This window comes from Meles meles, chromosome 1 (genome assembly GCF_922984935.1).
Source record: "Meles meles chromosome 1, mMelMel3.1 paternal haplotype, whole genome shotgun sequence".
In the NCBI taxonomy this organism is placed as follows: Eukaryota; Metazoa; Chordata; class Mammalia; order Carnivora; family Mustelidae; genus Meles; species Meles meles.
Window position 1 is genome coordinate 110,669,463 of NC_060066.1, and position 16,387 is coordinate 110,685,849.

The 16,387-nt window shown below is 47.8% G+C and overlaps 2 protein-coding genes across 5 annotated transcripts; one reads left to right on the top strand and one right to left on the bottom strand.

Moving 5' to 3' along the window:
* Nucleotides 1-850: 850 nt before the first annotated feature.
* Nucleotides 851-13,142, bottom strand: POLR3GL (RNA polymerase III subunit GL). The gene is made up of 9 exons (XM_045979707.1): nt 13,004-13,142; nt 9,807-9,931; nt 3,938-4,105; nt 3,492-3,621; nt 2,599-2,667; nt 2,199-2,255; nt 1,884-1,957; nt 1,650-1,763; nt 851-1,355 (listed from the first exon to the last, which is right to left on the bottom strand). Exons 3-9 carry the CDS (start codon nt 4,061-4,063, stop codon nt 1,269-1,271), a joined length of 657 nt encoding a protein of 218 aa, XP_045835663.1. The 5' UTR covers nt 4,064-4,105; nt 9,807-9,931; nt 13,004-13,142; the 3' UTR covers nt 851-1,268.
* On the top strand, nt 11,234-15,216 carry ANKRD34A (ankyrin repeat domain 34A). Of its 4 annotated transcripts, none has more exons than XM_045979697.1 (3): nt 11,234-11,783; nt 12,265-12,328; nt 12,702-15,216. In XM_045979697.1, exon 3 carries the CDS (start codon nt 12,818-12,820, stop codon nt 14,369-14,371), a length of 1,554 nt encoding a protein of 517 aa, XP_045835653.1. In that variant the 5' UTR covers nt 11,234-11,783; nt 12,265-12,328; nt 12,702-12,817; the 3' UTR covers nt 14,372-15,216. The 4 variants fall into 4 exon arrangements, with proteins under 4 accessions (XP_045835653.1, XP_045835644.1, XP_045835635.1 ...); XM_045979679.1 differs by lacking the exon at nt 11,234-11,783 and adding an exon at nt 11,796-12,163; XM_045979688.1 differs by lacking the exon at nt 12,265-12,328.
* Nucleotides 15,217-16,387: the final 1,171 nt, after the last annotated feature.

A 16,387-nucleotide genomic window follows, 5' to 3' on the forward strand; every position in this document is an offset into this window, starting at 1 on the left:
GGACACGCAGCTCGCCCGTGACCAGTGCATGGCAAGTGGCTGAAACCAATCAGCTTAGCGAGGGCTTCATCGAAAGCCAATCAGAGCCTAGGGAAGTGACCTCACCCCAGGGAGAGCTGTGTGGGCGAGAAAGCATCTCTCCGAGCTGTGAGTGTCCCTAAGTCACTCCCCTCCTCCCCACCCTCTTTACTTCCTGTAAAGCAATACCGCCTACCCCCTCTACTCCACGAAAGGAGTAAGAAAGGCTAACTAAATTCCACAAAGGAAGAATCAAAAGAGAAACTGCAACTCAGCCACAAAGCAGCTTCCGGAAGTGGAGAATGGGGGTTCCCTTTGCACAGACCTAGCTTTCAATGTGGGGTCCCCAGGGGCCTGGAAGAGGGTGTGCGATGAGGAAGAATCAGCACCTCCTCCCCACTCCCTCCCTGCACCTGGCTTTCTTGACTCTCTCTTGCAAAAATAGCTGTAATCTTTCCTTGTAAACAAGGCTAAGATCAAGGTCAAGTATGGGAAAGAGAGGGCCCATGTCCCTGTGAACACATGTGAAAAGAGACAATCCCCAGGCGTCCATGGCCCAAGAACCAGAGGCTCAGACCCCAGCTTCAGGGAATGGGCTGTTCTCTACTACTCTCTTTGCGCAGCCTCCTCAGTGAGTTCCTGACTGTTTCCTGGCAGGGCTGGATTGGGAGTATGTGTCCCACCAAGGCAGTGGGAGGTGAGGGGTAAAGGACAGGAAGGCTGTGACCCCCAGTGTGTTACAGTGGACTCTGATGTGTAAGGAAAGAATGGCTCAGCTAGGCACTCCCTTCTTTCCTCCAGGCATCTCCCACCAGGCCTCATCCATAACAGAGAGAAGGATGAAAACATTTTATTTAAAAATATAAAGCTGGTCTTACTCCTCCTAATTGCACACACCCCCAATTATCTTTCACTGTAAGAAAGTGGGTGGGGACATACGTCCAGCTGTCTCAGCACCAACGACGCCCGTGTTTCTTTGACCCTCTTTTCTTTCTTTGATACAATTAAGCCATTGGTCATTTGCCCTTTGCCCAAGCTATCAGAGGTGACACACGGAAGGCAGGAGGGGAAGGGTACAAAAGAGCTATTTGTCATCATTGTCCATTCCTATCCCCAGGGCCAAACAGTTCGTCTCGGCTCTCAGCAAATGATCTGCCTGTCCACAAAACCAAATAATAGGGACAGTTACTCTCTGTATCTTAAAATCACAAAAAGATCCAAAGGCCCAGGGTGCTGTTCAGGGTCCTTTTTCAGTATATAGCCTCATCCATATTGTCATCACTGTCACCCCCAAAGTCCTCTCCATTGTCAAAATATGACATGATGTAATCAGTTTCCTGAAACAGAACAAATAGAAATCCAAGTCAGGCTTGCTTTCAGCCTTTTCCTTCCTCCAGGTGTGTCAGGTCCCTCCCCTCCCCATGATACCATCTCAGGCCTGGGAAGTCCCTTCTGGCCGCAGCTCTTGAGAAGAGCCTAGGGACACATGAAGTGGAGGGCACAATCCTCTGGGGCACATCTCCTTTGGCTCTCTAACCCTCTAGAGAGAACATCGCTGGTGGATGGAGTTGAGACCCCCACAGCTGATGCGGAAGACCCGGGAACCGAGGGTGGAAGGAGAGCCCCTTCACCTCTTCATGTTCTTCTTCATCATACTCCTCTTCTTCTTCTTCTTCCTTCTCTTCTTCTTCTTCTTTCTCCTCATCTTCCTCTGAAGTCACTTCTTCCTCCTTTTTCTCCAGGGTCTTATGTGGAGATGAGCAGAAGGAGAAACTCAAACTCAGCTCAGAAAGAAGCACACAGGGGCCAAAGGACAGGGAATGAGTCCGGGGTCCAGGTGGTCTCTATGCACATTTCCCCCTTACCTCTAGTTTCTGTATTGTTTCTTCCTTATCTTCTGTGTTCTTAGGGGGCCTCTTGGGGATTAGGATGGTGGTCCCTGGTCAAGGAATCAAAAGGTCAACCATCAGAGAGCAAACTTCCTTATTAGCTTTCTACCCCCCCACCCCCCCAGAGATGGTGTCACTCTGCTGCCCTCGTGTGGCCACCATGGCATCAAGCTACAATAGTGGGTGGAGTGGGTTGGAATTGGGAGGGCAGGCAAGATCACCAACTGCCTCGGGGCCCTCCAGCTGGTGAAGGAAGTTTCTCTTCTGCCTCCTTTTCCCAGATACACTCACGTTCCTTTTGTAGCTTCCGCACTCGGATCTTTAGCTCCCGGGGTAAACGTCGCCAATCTGGGAACGATGGGAATGTAAACATCAGTAAGACCCTGCCTGGGGTCTCCTATGAATAACTGGTTTTAAAAGGAGAGGTAAGAGACAGAATAATGGTGAGGAAGGAAGGGGTTAGTTGGGTCATAGTTACCTAGAACAAAACTGTGGCTTGGAAACCCCCAGAAAGTGGGGCTATTTAATAGGTTTCCACGTAGAGTCAGAGAGTGTTTTGGAACACATCGTGGCTCCAGTTTGTAAATACTGAATAGAGTGGGGGGTGGGCAGAGAAAGTTAGACAGGTTGGTGGCTTGTGGCATCTTGAGGATTTTAAAAAGGGCAGTAAATGAAAGGGCCCACCACCTACCAGGGTTCCAGTCGATGGCATTGTCAATGGGCCCTGACATCTGGTATTTATCTGAGTAACGCTCCACATCTGAGGGGTCAGAGGCCAAGGGTCAAAGTTTTATCCTTTCAAAGCCCTAGAACAGGGTTGTTCCTGAGGGCCCAGCCCACTCAATACTCAGGCATTGTCTGTTCCTTCACCCCAAACCCAGAACCCAGGGGGTCAGCTTCCATGAGGATCTTCAACATTCTTCTACCTTGTCCCTTGGTCACCCCAAATTATATCATCTCCCTTAACCCAAAGGTACAGCCATGTTGAGAGGTATGGAAAGGAAGGGATACTAAAGAGCAAGAGATCAGGGTTTCAGTCTTCTCTGGACTCTGTGAAGTTAATGGGGCTACTGGGCAAGTCCTTCATCCCTCTGAGCTTCAGCTTCTAAGGCTTCAGCTAGAAAACACTGTTTATCAGTACCTTCAAACACTGCACTTCCACACCAGCTGGTAAATATCCACTATCCCAAGCCTCCCAAGTGACTCCCCTTCTCTGGTCTCTCCTGGTCTCCCTGACCTCTCCAGAATCCTGCTCACCTTAGGAGGGCTTCTCACACACCCAGCATCAGCCTCCTTTCTGATTGTTTGATGCCTGTAATATCCAACCTGTCAACCATTGATATATTCCCTTTATACCTATGAAATGAACACCGTGATGCTTAATCTCCTACTGTCGTGAGACTCTCGTGAGACTCAGAACAAACCATGGATAAATTTCAAATACAGGGGTAATTGTTATGATCTCCCCAGCTAAATAGTCAGCTTCCTGCGGCTCTTCTGGCCTCTCTGGCCCCCCAGTGGTGCTATGTACAGGGCACTACTCATGAAAGGCATTCAGAACATGATGCTAGCATTCCAACTGACCTCTCTTGGGGACAGCTGGCCGGATGAAGTAGGGGAGCTGCCTCATGGCCCCTCGTAGCTCCTGCTTCAGTGCCAGGACATACTCCCCTTCCTCTCCTGCGGGCAGAGGCACTGGACGGAACTCCAAGGGCTAAGGAAGCAGGGGCAGTGGTCAGTTCAGGGAAAAAACAAAACAAACACTAGAGTACAAACCTAGAACGGTCTCTCCCCGCAATTCAATCCAATGCTCTCACTGACCAGAAGTCCAGAGAAAAAATGGGGGGAACGACACAGCATTTTGAAAGCTGGGGAGCTGGGAGGTGTAAGAAACTACTTTGCCTGGACAACATCCCACGTGAGTTGAAAGCATAGAGACAGGAAGGGGCAAGCTGAGTTTTATGGTGGCCCATGAGGAATCCAGGCTCATATACAGTCAGCCAGGGCACACAAAGGGAGAAGATACTCACAGGGAAAAGTGGAGAAGGCTGCAGGGTGGGTGGGGGCAGAGCATCCCCCTTCCCAATGCCCACAGCCTCCATGTTGAAGGTCAGCTGGCCCCGGCCACGACCCCGGCCCCCACCCCGACTGGCCATGGTGGAGGGGGCCTGGGTATTCAGTGATCCAGTAAGAAAAACCTGGTAACGACAAAAACAAAATGAAAAGTATAGTAGAATCATGGGAAGCCAGAGAGGTACAAGACACTCAATCTTTTCTTCTTAGGACCCAAATAGCCAGTGTAATTCAACATATTTTGATGGGGTAGGCTGCACTGTACCAGGCAGGATATTTTTGGAAGTACAGACATGGATGAGACATGGTCCCACAGGATAGATAATTGCAATATAGTGTAACCGTAGAACAAATGGGAAAGTGGGGGTGCCTGAGTGGCTCAGTAGGTTAAGTGTCCGACTCGATTTCGGCTCAGGTCATGAAATCGCGGTCATGATCTCAGGGTCATGAGATGGAGCCCTGTATTGGCTCCTTGCTCAGTGGGGAGTGTGTTTGGATTCTCTCTCTCCCTCTGTGCTCCCCCCTTACTCTTTCTCTCTTTCTCAAGTAAAATTTAAAAAGGGGGTAAGTGATTAGACCCTTGACTACTGAACTCGGCTTCTTGTTATCGATTTTGAGGGGCCAGTCAGAGGCAGATAGATTAGAAGGTAAAGTTACCAAATGAAAATGAAACTTGCAAGAAATGATATTCCAGTGACAAAGAGCACACCTAGCACCCAGATCTTGGTTTCTATTACCGTTTTCCAGCAAAGGAACTCTTTGGATATTCCTTTTGGAACAGCTTCTTAGAAAAATGGCTGATTCTAGGGCTGGGGCAGAAAAGATATAAGGGGAGCCGGGAGCATCTTCTAGTGCCAGAAAGCAAAGAAGTACCGAAAACTTCTCATACATACATTGGTGGGGCTATTTCAAAAAGGCCTAAGAGTCAACCGAAAGAGCTCCCAATGGCCAAAGCTGGAAGAATTTGAGCAATAAAATAAAGTAGTATTAGCTTATAACTCCAAAGTATAAAACAAATATCCATGAGTCTACACTGATATAAATAAATGATTAAGTAAGTTAATACTTAACAAACTTCTCATGAAGAATTCCAAATAAATTATATAGACTCTACCCTGAAGAGGGGAGTATAAATTTCCACTCCTTAAGTGTAGACTATATATAGGGAATTTTGTCTAATTCAGCTTAGGAAAGGGGAGAGTGACTCTATAGTGGAGAACGTGGACAAACACTACTTCAGTCTGGTGACCAGCGTCAACATCAACAATATTAAATTATGTTGCTAGTAAGGGAATATACACTTAATAAGATGGGAGAAGGGAGAAACCTAGGAAGAATGGGATGGTGAAAGGAGGCTTGATGAATCACAAGGTCTCAAGTTTGGAAGAGCTCTCAGAAATCATGTATCCATTCATTCAACAAATAATTACTGAGCATTTACTATATGCCAGACACAGTGCTAGACAACAGGGATCATAGTGAATCCTCTACTCTAGGCATGTAGACTTCCTCTGATAGACCATATTTAGTAAATTGCTTTTTTTATTTTAGTAAATTGTTATATAGTTTCTATTTACCCATCTTTAGTAAGAGGATTGCTTATCTCACTTCACAAGTTATTCCATTTTGGGGTATTTGTTCTTCAATTAATATCCAACAAATACTCTAAACAAGAAATATACGGCTCAACAAAATGCCCTAGTTGGTGAAAAAGAAAAGATTTAGAAATACGTATAAGGTTATCTGTTTTGTCAAACACACACATATACATTTTTTTATATACACATATACATTTATGATGAAAAAAAAAAGTTGTTCTTGAAGGATATACACCAAAAAATTAATATTGGCTAATCTGAGGTGATGGGATTTGTGGGGCTTTTTTTGGGGGGGGGTTATGTATATTTTAAAGTTTGTTTTGTATACTGAATATTGTTTTTTAATTCTTTATTTTAAGATTTTATTTATTTATTTATTTGACAGAGATCGCAAGTAGGCAGAGAGGCAGGCAGAGAGAGAGAGGCGGGGAAGCAGGCCCCCTGCTGAGCAGAGAGTGGGATACGGGGCTCCATTCCAGGACCCTGAGATCATGACCCAAGCCAAAGGCAGAGGCTTACCCCACTGAGCCACCCAGGCGCCCCTGAATATTGCTTTTTTAATAAGAGAAATAATTTAGAAATATAGCAACAGAATAGTAGATGAGACCAATAATATGTAGCAGGAAGGAGAGGGTGGAAAATGTGTGTCTGAGGAATTTGGAAAGTTTTAGGTTCAGCAAAAAATGTGAGGAAAAATGGCTGTCAGTTAATAGATTAAACTGTAATCTGATTGAAAGAGCATACTGAGGGGCACCTGGGTGGCTCAGTAGTTGAGTGGCTGCCTTTGGGATCAAGGCCCACATGGGGCTCCTTGCTCAGCAGGAAGCCTACTTCTCCCTCTCCCTCTGGCTGGCTGCCTGTCACTCCCCCTGCTTGTGCTCTCTCTCTCTTTCTCACTCTCTCTCTCTATGTCAAATAAATACATAAAATCTTTAAAAAAAAGAGAGAGAGAGAGAGAGCATATTAGGGGAGAAAGGATGTCTCATAAACACTAGAGAAGGAGAACAAATTTGTGAGCATGTCTTCAGGCACTTTCAAGAAAAAGGACACTGTAACCAACGATTTAGGTTTCTTTCCACCTGACATACACAGTTCTAGCAGTGGGGATGGGAGCTGGTTTGACTGCAAAGCAGTAAGGAGTCAAGAAAAGTCTGTGAGCTTTGAGGTTAGACAAATTGAACTCCATTTCCAGACACAAACCAAGTGACCCCCAAGGATATGGGGTAAAAGGAAGACAATATTTTTACTTAACTGAGGCAATATATTGGTGATTGGAAAACTATAAACTGCCCATCTCTACCAAACTCAGGTCAGGAAGCTACGCTGTGTCTCTTCTATTTAAGATTGTGATTGAGTCTAACTTCTTGGGGATACTTAGGTTCTTCTATAATGTGGACCCAAACTGCTTTTCCTTATCGTCAACCCTCCCTAGAGGTCATCCTTGTACTTTCCTTCTCCCAAACAACATCTCATATACATGACACTCACTGTAGTAACTGTATTCTGCTGGAAATTATTAAGAGGCAGGTTTCAACAAAACATACAGAAAACCCACTACATCAAATTCCAGAAAGGCAGTACATGTAGTGGTTAAGAACAGGGATTTGAATTCCAGTTCTGTCATTTCCAGCTACACAACCTCCAGCAATTAATTTAATATCTCTAAACCTGTGTCCTCATCTACAAATGGGAATAATAATAATAATAATACCATCTTAATTCAGTCAACAAATATTCACTGAGTGCTTGCTATATGCCAGGCACTATTCCAAGTGCTAGGGATATAGCAGTGAGCAAAACAAACAAAAACTGCTGTGCCCGTGGACTTGAAATGGAGCTTACATTCTCGTAGAGTTACCAATACACAAATATTTTGAGCCACGAGACTGGGTGGAATGCCGAATGGGGTAGATGTGAACAGAGAAAAGAAGAGATCCAGAGACTGAGGCCTAGAGCACTCTAATATTTAGGATTTGCTATATTTATCATAAATATGACAAGGAGTTAACCCTTACTATATGAACTCATGGAAATCCAAGTAAAAAAAATCATACCAATAGAATAAATGTGAAAAGGACATGAATAGGTCATTGACAGAAGAATGATTAATAAAACCACTCTTCACCTATCAAATTGACAAAGACTTAATAAATAATCAGGCTGCCAGTTTTTTTGACATGGACCTTCTTATATCTGATTGGAAGGATTGTGTTTATACACAGTCTGTCAGGGGAGCAATTTGGTCATTTGAATCGACAGCCTCTTAAATGTTCATATCCTTAACCCAATAACCCTACTTTAAAAAATCTATCCCAAAGAAATCATCATATATATAATCAGATTTGTAAGTACAAGGATGGTCATTATAGAGCTATCCATGGTAGCAACACTTCTGAAATAACTTAAATGGTCCAATGAACAATGAATGGTAAAAAAAAAAAAATCAAATATCCATTTTAGACTATTATATAGAAAGAAAAATGACTTCAAATAATATTTAAAAGGAAAAAAAATGTTCACAGTATAAAGTGGAGGGAAACATGATATAAAATTTTATTTGTTGTATAGCCTGATTTATGTAACACACACACACATATGTATATACATATATATGTATGCAGAAAAGAAATTGAAAGGATAAATATTAAAGTAATAATAATGGTTATCACTAGATCATGGTCATTAAATAATAAGCATTTTGACTTATACATTTATGTGTTTCCAAGTTTTCTAGAATAATAGGCATTTTGATTTACAACTTAATGTATTCCCAAATTTTCTAGAATAAATGAATATTACTTCTTTTATCAGAAACCATAAAGGATAGTTTTCTTTATTTTTAAGAATGCTACTGGAATTCAAATCCATGTTCTTAATCAGGACAGGTTCCTTTCTTTTACAATAAAAGTGAGGAAAGCATTTTGTTGAGCTATATATTTGTCTAGAATATTTGTTGGATATTAACTGAGGAACAAATATCCAAAAATGGAATGACCTGCAAAGTGAGAGAGGGAGTCCTCTCTAAAAATAGAAGCTGGAGGGGCGCCTGGGTGGCTCAGTGGGTTAAACCTCTGCCTTCCGCCCAGGTCATGATCTCATGGTCTCATGATCTCAGGATCCTGGGATTGAGCCCCACATCGGGTCTCTGCTCAGCAGGGAGCCTGCTCCCCCCTCTCCCTCTGCCTGCTGCTCTGCTTACTTGTGATCTCTCTCCCTCTGTCACATAAATAAATAAAATATTAAAAAAAATAGAGCCTGGATAACAATTTACTAAATACAGTTATCAGAGGAAGGATGCACATCTAAAGTAGAGGATTCACTATGATCCCCATTGTCTAGCAAATGTCTGGCATATAGTAGGTGCTCAATAAATATCTGTTGAATGAATGAACAAATGAATAAATACATGATTTCTGAGAGCTTTTCCAAACTTGAGACCTTGTGATTCATCAAGTCTCCCCTTACTGTCCCACTCCTCCTAGCTTTCTCCCTTCTCTTGACTGTGGGAGCAATTATATTACAAGCCACTAATTTAAGATATCTTAATTAGATATTGTGTTGTATTTTGTCTTTTATTAATTGTTCCCCAATTACATTAGGAGTTTAAATTCTGCCTTTCCAATCAATTCCATTCAATTAACCTTTATTGGGCACTTCCTATTAAGTACAAGAACCTGCTTACAAAACCTTATATTCTCAAAACAGAAACATTAGAGAGCCCACAAAAGGCTCTAACGGAGATATGCATAAAACACTATCGTCAGACTGGGGAATGCTTAATTCTTTAGGGGAAAAAAAGAAGGAGAAGGAGAAGGAGAAGAAGAAGAAGAATGTAGTCCAGGAAAGCTACAGGTAGGAGGTAATATTTCAGCTAAGTCCTGATAGATAACAGGAGTTTGTCAGACTCTTAGACAAGGGAATAATACGAATAGATTCCAGGGAAGCTGATGCCACAGCAAAGAGTCAGAGATACAAGAGTGAGCATTCCTCACTTTGTGCTTTAATCTCTCTCCTCTATGCTCGAAAGAAAAAAACTGCAGTTTTCTGGTATATAATCAGTACAGCAATGGGAGCCCTGGAGAGAAAGGGAAAGAAGAGTAGGAAACTAGAGGGGGCTAGATCCAACAGGCTGCGGGAAAGCGTTGTCTATTTCGCAGCTTGGCCCTGGTGAACTAGTTCGGGAGGTGTGGGACAGAACCAGGTCAGGGCCACCAAGTCAAAGCCTTACCTGCTGCCCCTCCCCCACGCGGAGCCCACGTCGCAGCCAACTTGAAATTTGCTGGTCTTCCTCTAGCTGGTGGCGCTGTAGGTCCGCCTCTCAGAGCTCCCCATTGGTGAGTTCTCCCGGCCAATCTAGGAGAAGAGGAGGAGGGAGATCCGCCCACTTGAAGCCTAGGAGACGTAGGGAGGGGAAGAGTTCAATCTGAACCCGGGCTTGGGAAACCGCCGGCGGCGCGAAGAAAGATGGGGTTGCAAAATCAACCAGGGGTCGGTTTTTCCCGACCTCATCTCAGATGGGGGATCTGCTGGCTAGCGAGAGTCCGCAGACGGAAACTGACACTTAGATCTCACCGAGGGACTCTGTTGAGGAAGCTCCCACAGAAAAATGAAACGGTTGTTTGTTAGGGATCAGTCTTTTTGGGACTCGGGCTTCACAGCCTGGCCCCTCCATTACTCCAACCTTCCCTCTAATCCTACACGGCTTCCCTCCAGCACCACCAATGAATACTTCTTTTCTATTTTTCCCCCCTTTGTGGGTTGCTGCCATGTCTATGAGAAGATGGGAGGAAAGTTTGGGGAAGGAAGGATTAGGAATCAGAGACCCAGAGTTGGGGCAGGACAGGAGCCCAGTGCTTCCTGCATTTTCGCTTGCCTTTCAGTTCTTCCTAGCTTGATGAAGGGGGGCACGGTGGTGAGGGTGGATGGGGGGTGGTGGTGGAGAGGAATCCTACTTTCATACACACACACACACACACACACACACACCACAAAAACAACCCCAGAAATGGAGAGAGAGAATAATTCAGAGTGGTGATAAAACCTAGGAGTCAGTCAAGACTGTCTCACATGTCTGAGAAAATGGCCCTGGGAGTCAAGCCTCTGGACTTGGAAGGCTATAGGTGTAGTGGCAAGTGCCCAGTCTTTGGAAAGGACAGAAACAAAGCTGTGAGGCTTTGGAGAACTTGCTTAACTTTAGTAATTCTCAGTTTCTTCATCTATAACAAGAGATAACAAGGAGATTCCTATGTTACAGCATTGTTCTGAGGATTTGAAATAGCGTATGTGAAGTACTTAGCATATAGCTGGTGTCCAACAAACGTAGCTAGTGAAAATGGGTAGCTTCCCAGCAATATTTCTCCCCCTCCTTCTCCAGAAACACTATTTTTAGTATCTTGTGTCTGGTGGCTTCCAGTCTGAATTATATCAGGTGAGTTTTCCAAATCCTTGCGATTTTTTCCTCATCTTCCACTTCCCCTCATGCCTTCCAGCTGGACACAAACTCCTTCCTAAAATATGCAGATGAAAGCATGGTAACCATGGAGACAGGGCAGGTGGCAAGGAGAGGCAGAGACAGGCAGCCGAGAGACCGATTACGATTGCGACAGATAGGCAGAGAGAAAACTTAAGGAGCGATTGGACAGAGTCCCTCAAGAACATGGAAAAATAATGAGTCTAAGCAAGACTGAGTGTAGAGAGATGCAATGAGAAAGGGATGTGTTACAAGGTTCGCTCTTCTCTCTGCCCCTTTTCTCTCTCCCTCTCCCCCTCCAAGAATATGGGGAGGAAGGCATCTGGGAATGCTCCCTGGTGTAGCTAAAAATGACCCAGTATATCCACTCTCCTCATACTTATCTGAGGTCTGTACAAGGGATCTGAGGTTCAAGTTTGCGTGTGCTGTGTGTTCCGTTTGGGCGGAGGTGGAGTGAGGATGTACCGCTGTGCCTGGCTCCAGTTCTCCCTGACATGTAAACTACAAGAAGGCAGCCAGATCTCTTGCTTCTCTCTGCGCAGTATGGACTCCGGCTGTGGATCTCAATCGCCTTTCTCCGCCTCTGCACAGTGTGCCATGTGCTGTGTGTGGCAGGTCAGAGCGGGCGCATAGGCGCGCATAAACACACCTATCGCGGAGAATGGGACTCTGCTCAGCGAAGAATTGGGATGGTCCCAGTCTGGGTCGCGGAGGAATCTCCTAAGAAACATTTAGGTTTGTTGGGGCTGAGGGGAGGTCGGCTAAGCAAGAGAAGTCAGGATTGGAGCCTCTAGGTTTTGAGGCTTTATGTGTGCATGGGTGGGGGAACGGTTTGGTGCCCAACGCCCCCACCCGCAGAGACTAGGCTATAAATAGCAAGGCAGAGCTCCGCCCCCCCCCCCCCCCAGCCTCTCTCCTCCAGAGCCGGCGCCTTGCCCGGGGCGCACCGGGAGGAGGGACCGGGATCCGGTGCCCGGGCGCAGATACTGACACCAAGGGAATCCTAGTGCCCCTCCCCACGCCATGTGGGCCCCCGGGAACCCAGCTCCGCCACCCAGGCTGCCCCATGGCCCTGGCCTCAGTCCGGGCCCTGCGGAGATCCTGCGGAAATTCAGGTATCTATTTGGGCGCACAGCCTGGGAGGGAAAGAGCAAGGAGTGATGGGGAACATAGCAGGGGCAAAAGAAACCCCCCAATTCTCCCCTACCCGTTTTAGGTCCCAAACGCAAGCTGCTTCCCTCCCCCCACTCAATTTTTGGGGCTGTGGCAACCTAAAAGAGGTTAGGAATGGGAATTATGTGTGTGAATGTATGGGTGCATGTGTGTGGGTGGGTGGCGTTCAGCATCCTAGAAAGGGGTATTCCAAGTGCGGATAAGAAAAGGGGGATGCTGGAAAGGTCTGATAAGCCGTGGGGTGAGGGTGGGGTTGCGGTATCCTTGCGCGTGCACGTACGCATTTGCACGCGCGCTCGTCCTTCAATGCGGGTGCACCCTTCCCACCTTCTTAGGCATGCGCTGGGGGGCCGGGGCGGCTCAAAGGCATGAGTTAGAGGAAGTACTAGTGCCGTGGAGATCTCCCCACGCCTTCTCCTTCCACCGGTGCCTCAGTTTCCTTGCTTGAATCCGTCAATAAGATCTCTCTCTTTCTCGCAGGGATTGACTTCGTCACTGAGCCCTCAGGCCTCCGCCAGCCACCACCCCCACGCCCCTAGACATCCTCGGCGGGCCCCAGTCCCGGCTCCATTGGTGCTCTCACCCCTGCCGCAGCTATGCTGCACACCGAGGGCCACGCTCTTCTTCGGGCCGTGGGTCAGGGTAAGCTACGCTTGGCCCGTTTGCTTCTGGAGGGAGGCGCCTACGTGAATGAGGGTGATGCCCAGGGGGAGACTGCACTAATGGCGGCCTGTCGGGCCCGTTACGACGACCCCCAGAACAAGGCGCGCATGGTACGCTACCTCTTGGAGCAAGGTGCGGACCCCAACATCGCAGACCGCCTGGGGCGCACCGCGCTGATGCACGCTTGCGCCGGGGGTGGGGGCGCCGCCGTGGCCTCGCTGCTCCTTGCCCACGGTGCAGACCCCTCTGTGAGAGATCACGCGGGCGCTTCGGCGCTTGTTCACGCCCTGGACCGTGGGGACCGCGAGACCCTTGCCACGCTGCTGGACGCCTGTAAGGCCAAGGGCACCGAGGTCATCATCATCACCACCGACACCTCGCCCTCGGGAACCAAGAAGACACGGCAGTATCTCAATTCCCCACCATCCCCGGGGGTGGAGGACCCTGCTCCCGCTCCTCCTAGCCCCGGGGTCTGCACGTCGCCTTCCGAAATCCAACTGCAGACTGAAGGAGGAGGAGGAGGTGGAGGTGGAGGAGGAGGAGGAGGAGGAGGAGGAGGAGGAGGAGGAGGAGGAGGAGGGGGACGGGGGTTGCTATCCCCTCGCGCTCAGGAAGAAGAAGAGAAGCGGGACGTATTCGAATTCCCTCTTCCTAAGCCCCCTGATGACTCCTCCCCTTCTGAGCCGCTCCCCAAACCACCCCGTCACCCTCCAAAACCACTCAAAAGGCTTAACTCCGAGCCCTGGGGCCTAGTGGCCCCTCCTCAACCGGTCCCGCCAGTGGAAGGGAGACCGGGGATCGAGCGCCTGACCGCGGAATTCAACAGCCTGACTCTGGCCGGTCGACCCCGTCTTTCCAGGCGTCACAGCACTGAAGGTCCGGAGGATCCGCCCCCGTGGGCGGAGAAAGTGACGGGTGGGGGTCCTCTCTCTCGCCGAAACACTGCGCCAGAAGCTCAGGAGTCTGGTCCGCCTTCAGGGCTGAGGCAGAAACTGAGCCGCATGGAGCCGGTGGAGCTCGATACCCCCGGAAATATTTGCCCCGACTCGCCGGAGTGCAGCCGCTTGTCCCTGGAGCGCCGCCGATACAGCGCCTCCCCGCTGACCCTCCCTCCAGCCGGCTCGGCTCCCTCCCCGCGCCAGTCCCAGGAGAGTCTGCCCGGGGCGGTATCTCCGCTGAGCGGACGGAGGCGGAGTCCCGGTCTGCTGGAGCGGAGGGGCTCGGGGACGTTGCTCCTGGACCACATCGCGCAAACGCGGCCTGGTTTCCTGCCTCCGCTCAACGTCAGCCCCCACCCTCCCATCCCCGACATTCGCCCCCAGCCCGGAGGTCGGGCGCCTTCGCTGCCCGCTCCCCCCCAGGCGGGGGCGCCAGGCTCTCCTAGGACCAAGCGCAAGTTGGTGCGGCGCCACTCAATGCAGACTGAGCAGATCCGCCTGCTAGGGGGCTTCCAAAGTCTAGGCGGGCCAGGGGAGCCAGGGCGCTGAGACGAGTGAGAGGAACCAAGGAGGGCAGGGATCAGGACCTCGATGGGACAGGTGGGAGAACCAGCTCACACACACACACCACGGACATAGGGGTCTTTTGCATGTGCTGCTGGGCACGGTGCACGCACACATGGGTAAAAAAAAGTGTCCACAAGCACAGTACTCTTATTCGCAGGGAAGGGTAAGTACTCTCTTTACTGGGCATATAGACACATGCATTCATGTCCTGGTCCCTTCACATGCATATGGGAATACTTGTGTACCCAGCCATAGAAATGGCACACACAGGGCCACTTGTGCTAGGGCCCCAAATGGGTCCCAAAGTCACTCGCATTCGTTCAGAAGCAGTAGGAAAACCCTACTTATGGATAGTCTCCAATCTCTTTGCCCTTTTGCAGAGGCAATCCCCTGCTTTCCATGTTATGCCCTGCAACAGCCCGTTCATAACTTTGCACACTCTACCCTCTTCCTGGATATCCCATCCTGTTGTGTAGGTCTTGCTTCTCTCTCCAGGCCTGGCTTCTTGTTCACACCCTGCTTCCAGCCCTAACCACTTCAGGATATCTTCTTCACCCTCCTTGGGATTTTTCCTGCAGCAGTCCTCAGCCTCAGTTCTGCTGCTGCCCTTCCTGCTCTCAGCTTTACTTCTCAACTTCCTGCTTTTTATTCCCATCTTGTTTCCCCAACCAACACAGCAGGTTGTCTCATTTTCCCAAGGAGTGGGCCATGGGCTCTATGCTGCTCTTCTGTCTGAACTTATGAACACCCCCACAGGTAGAAGTGGGGAGTAACCCTAAATCACTCCTCTCTTCACTTGACATATCAAATAAATGTGTTCAGAAGTCTTTGGTTTGTCACTTCTGCCTGAGGGTTTGGGGAATGAGAAATGGGAAGGGAGGGTGATGCTAACTACAGCTCTAATGATCTAGGGGATACTTAGAGGTTCCAGCCACTTCCTTGCAGGAGACCAACTGACCAACTGTGGTTGCAGAAGAAAAGACAAGTGTCCTGTGTCCTGAAGGTTTTAAGGCATTTGACGGGCTGTCAACTCACTCAGTCTCCCCTATGTCCATCCTTAAATTCTTTAACTTAAGATTTTTACAAAAGTACCTCCTATACAAATTACCTCCACCATCAACAGATATATCCCAGTAGATTGACTGACCCTCTTTCAAGCTTCGTATTTCATGACCATTCCTAGTTATTTCTGGGAGTTCTAATTTTCATCTCACCAGGGGCATTTCATCCATTTTTTTCTACTTCTTTTTTTTTTTTTTTTTTCATTTGACAGACAGAGATCACAAGTAGGCAGAGAGGCAGGCAGGGGTGGGGGGGAAGCAGGCTCCCCGCTGAGCAGAGAGCCCAATGTGGGGCTTGATTCCAGGACCCTGAGATCATGACCTGAGCCGAAGGCAGAGGCTTAACCCACTGAGCCACACCAGGCACCCCATTTTTTTCTACTTCTTTTTTTTAAAAAAGCTTTTAGTTATGCGAGCTCTACACACAAAGTGGGGCTTGAACTCACAACCTTGAGATCACGAGTAGCATGCTTTTCTGACTGAGCCAGCCAGGTGCCCCCGTTTTTTGTTTTGTTGTTGTTTTTTCTTTTTTTTTTCTTTTTTTTTTTTTTACTTCTGACTTTTATTTCCCCATCCTGAGCCACTGCAGAGTGGAGAAAGAGAGAGAGAAAAGTAGTATAACCTCACCTAGGTAAGAATGGCATGATGGTTAACTGACAAAGGATGTGTAGTATGTATCTGTGTGTGTATGTGTGTATAAGAGTAATCAGAAGAACCCAGCCTAACAAGTTATGAACAGGGTAACTGTCTTAATCTGTCCCCTAGACTTCTCAGTTTTCTGGTTTCTGCATATATTCTTATTATTCCTCACTCTAATGGGAGGTAAGGGAGCAGCCCATTCCACTCTTTCTCATGGTTTCCCCCAATCAGTGTAGGTAAAATCAGAAAATTACCTAACGATGTGTGATATAATGAAAAGATCAAAATATTGGGAATC

Excerpts from the sequence above, each read along its gene's own strand:
- POLR3GL (XM_045979707.1), bottom strand. The coding sequence starts at position 4,063 with ATGGCCAGTCGGGGTGGGGGCCGGGGTCGTGGCCGGGGCCAGCTGACC. Across the intron at positions 2,256-2,598 it reads TGCCATCGACTGGAACCCTG|ATTGGCGACGTTTACCCCGG; the intron begins GTAGGTGGTGGG and ends CATCGTTCCCAG. Across the intron at positions 1,764-1,883 it reads AAACAATACAGAAACTAGAG|ACCCTGGAGAAAAAGGAGGA; the intron begins GTAAGGGGGAAA and ends TCTCCACATAAG.
- ANKRD34A (XM_045979697.1), top strand. The coding sequence starts at position 12,818 with ATGCTGCACACCGAGGGCCACGCTCTTCTTCGGGCCGTGGGTCAGGGT.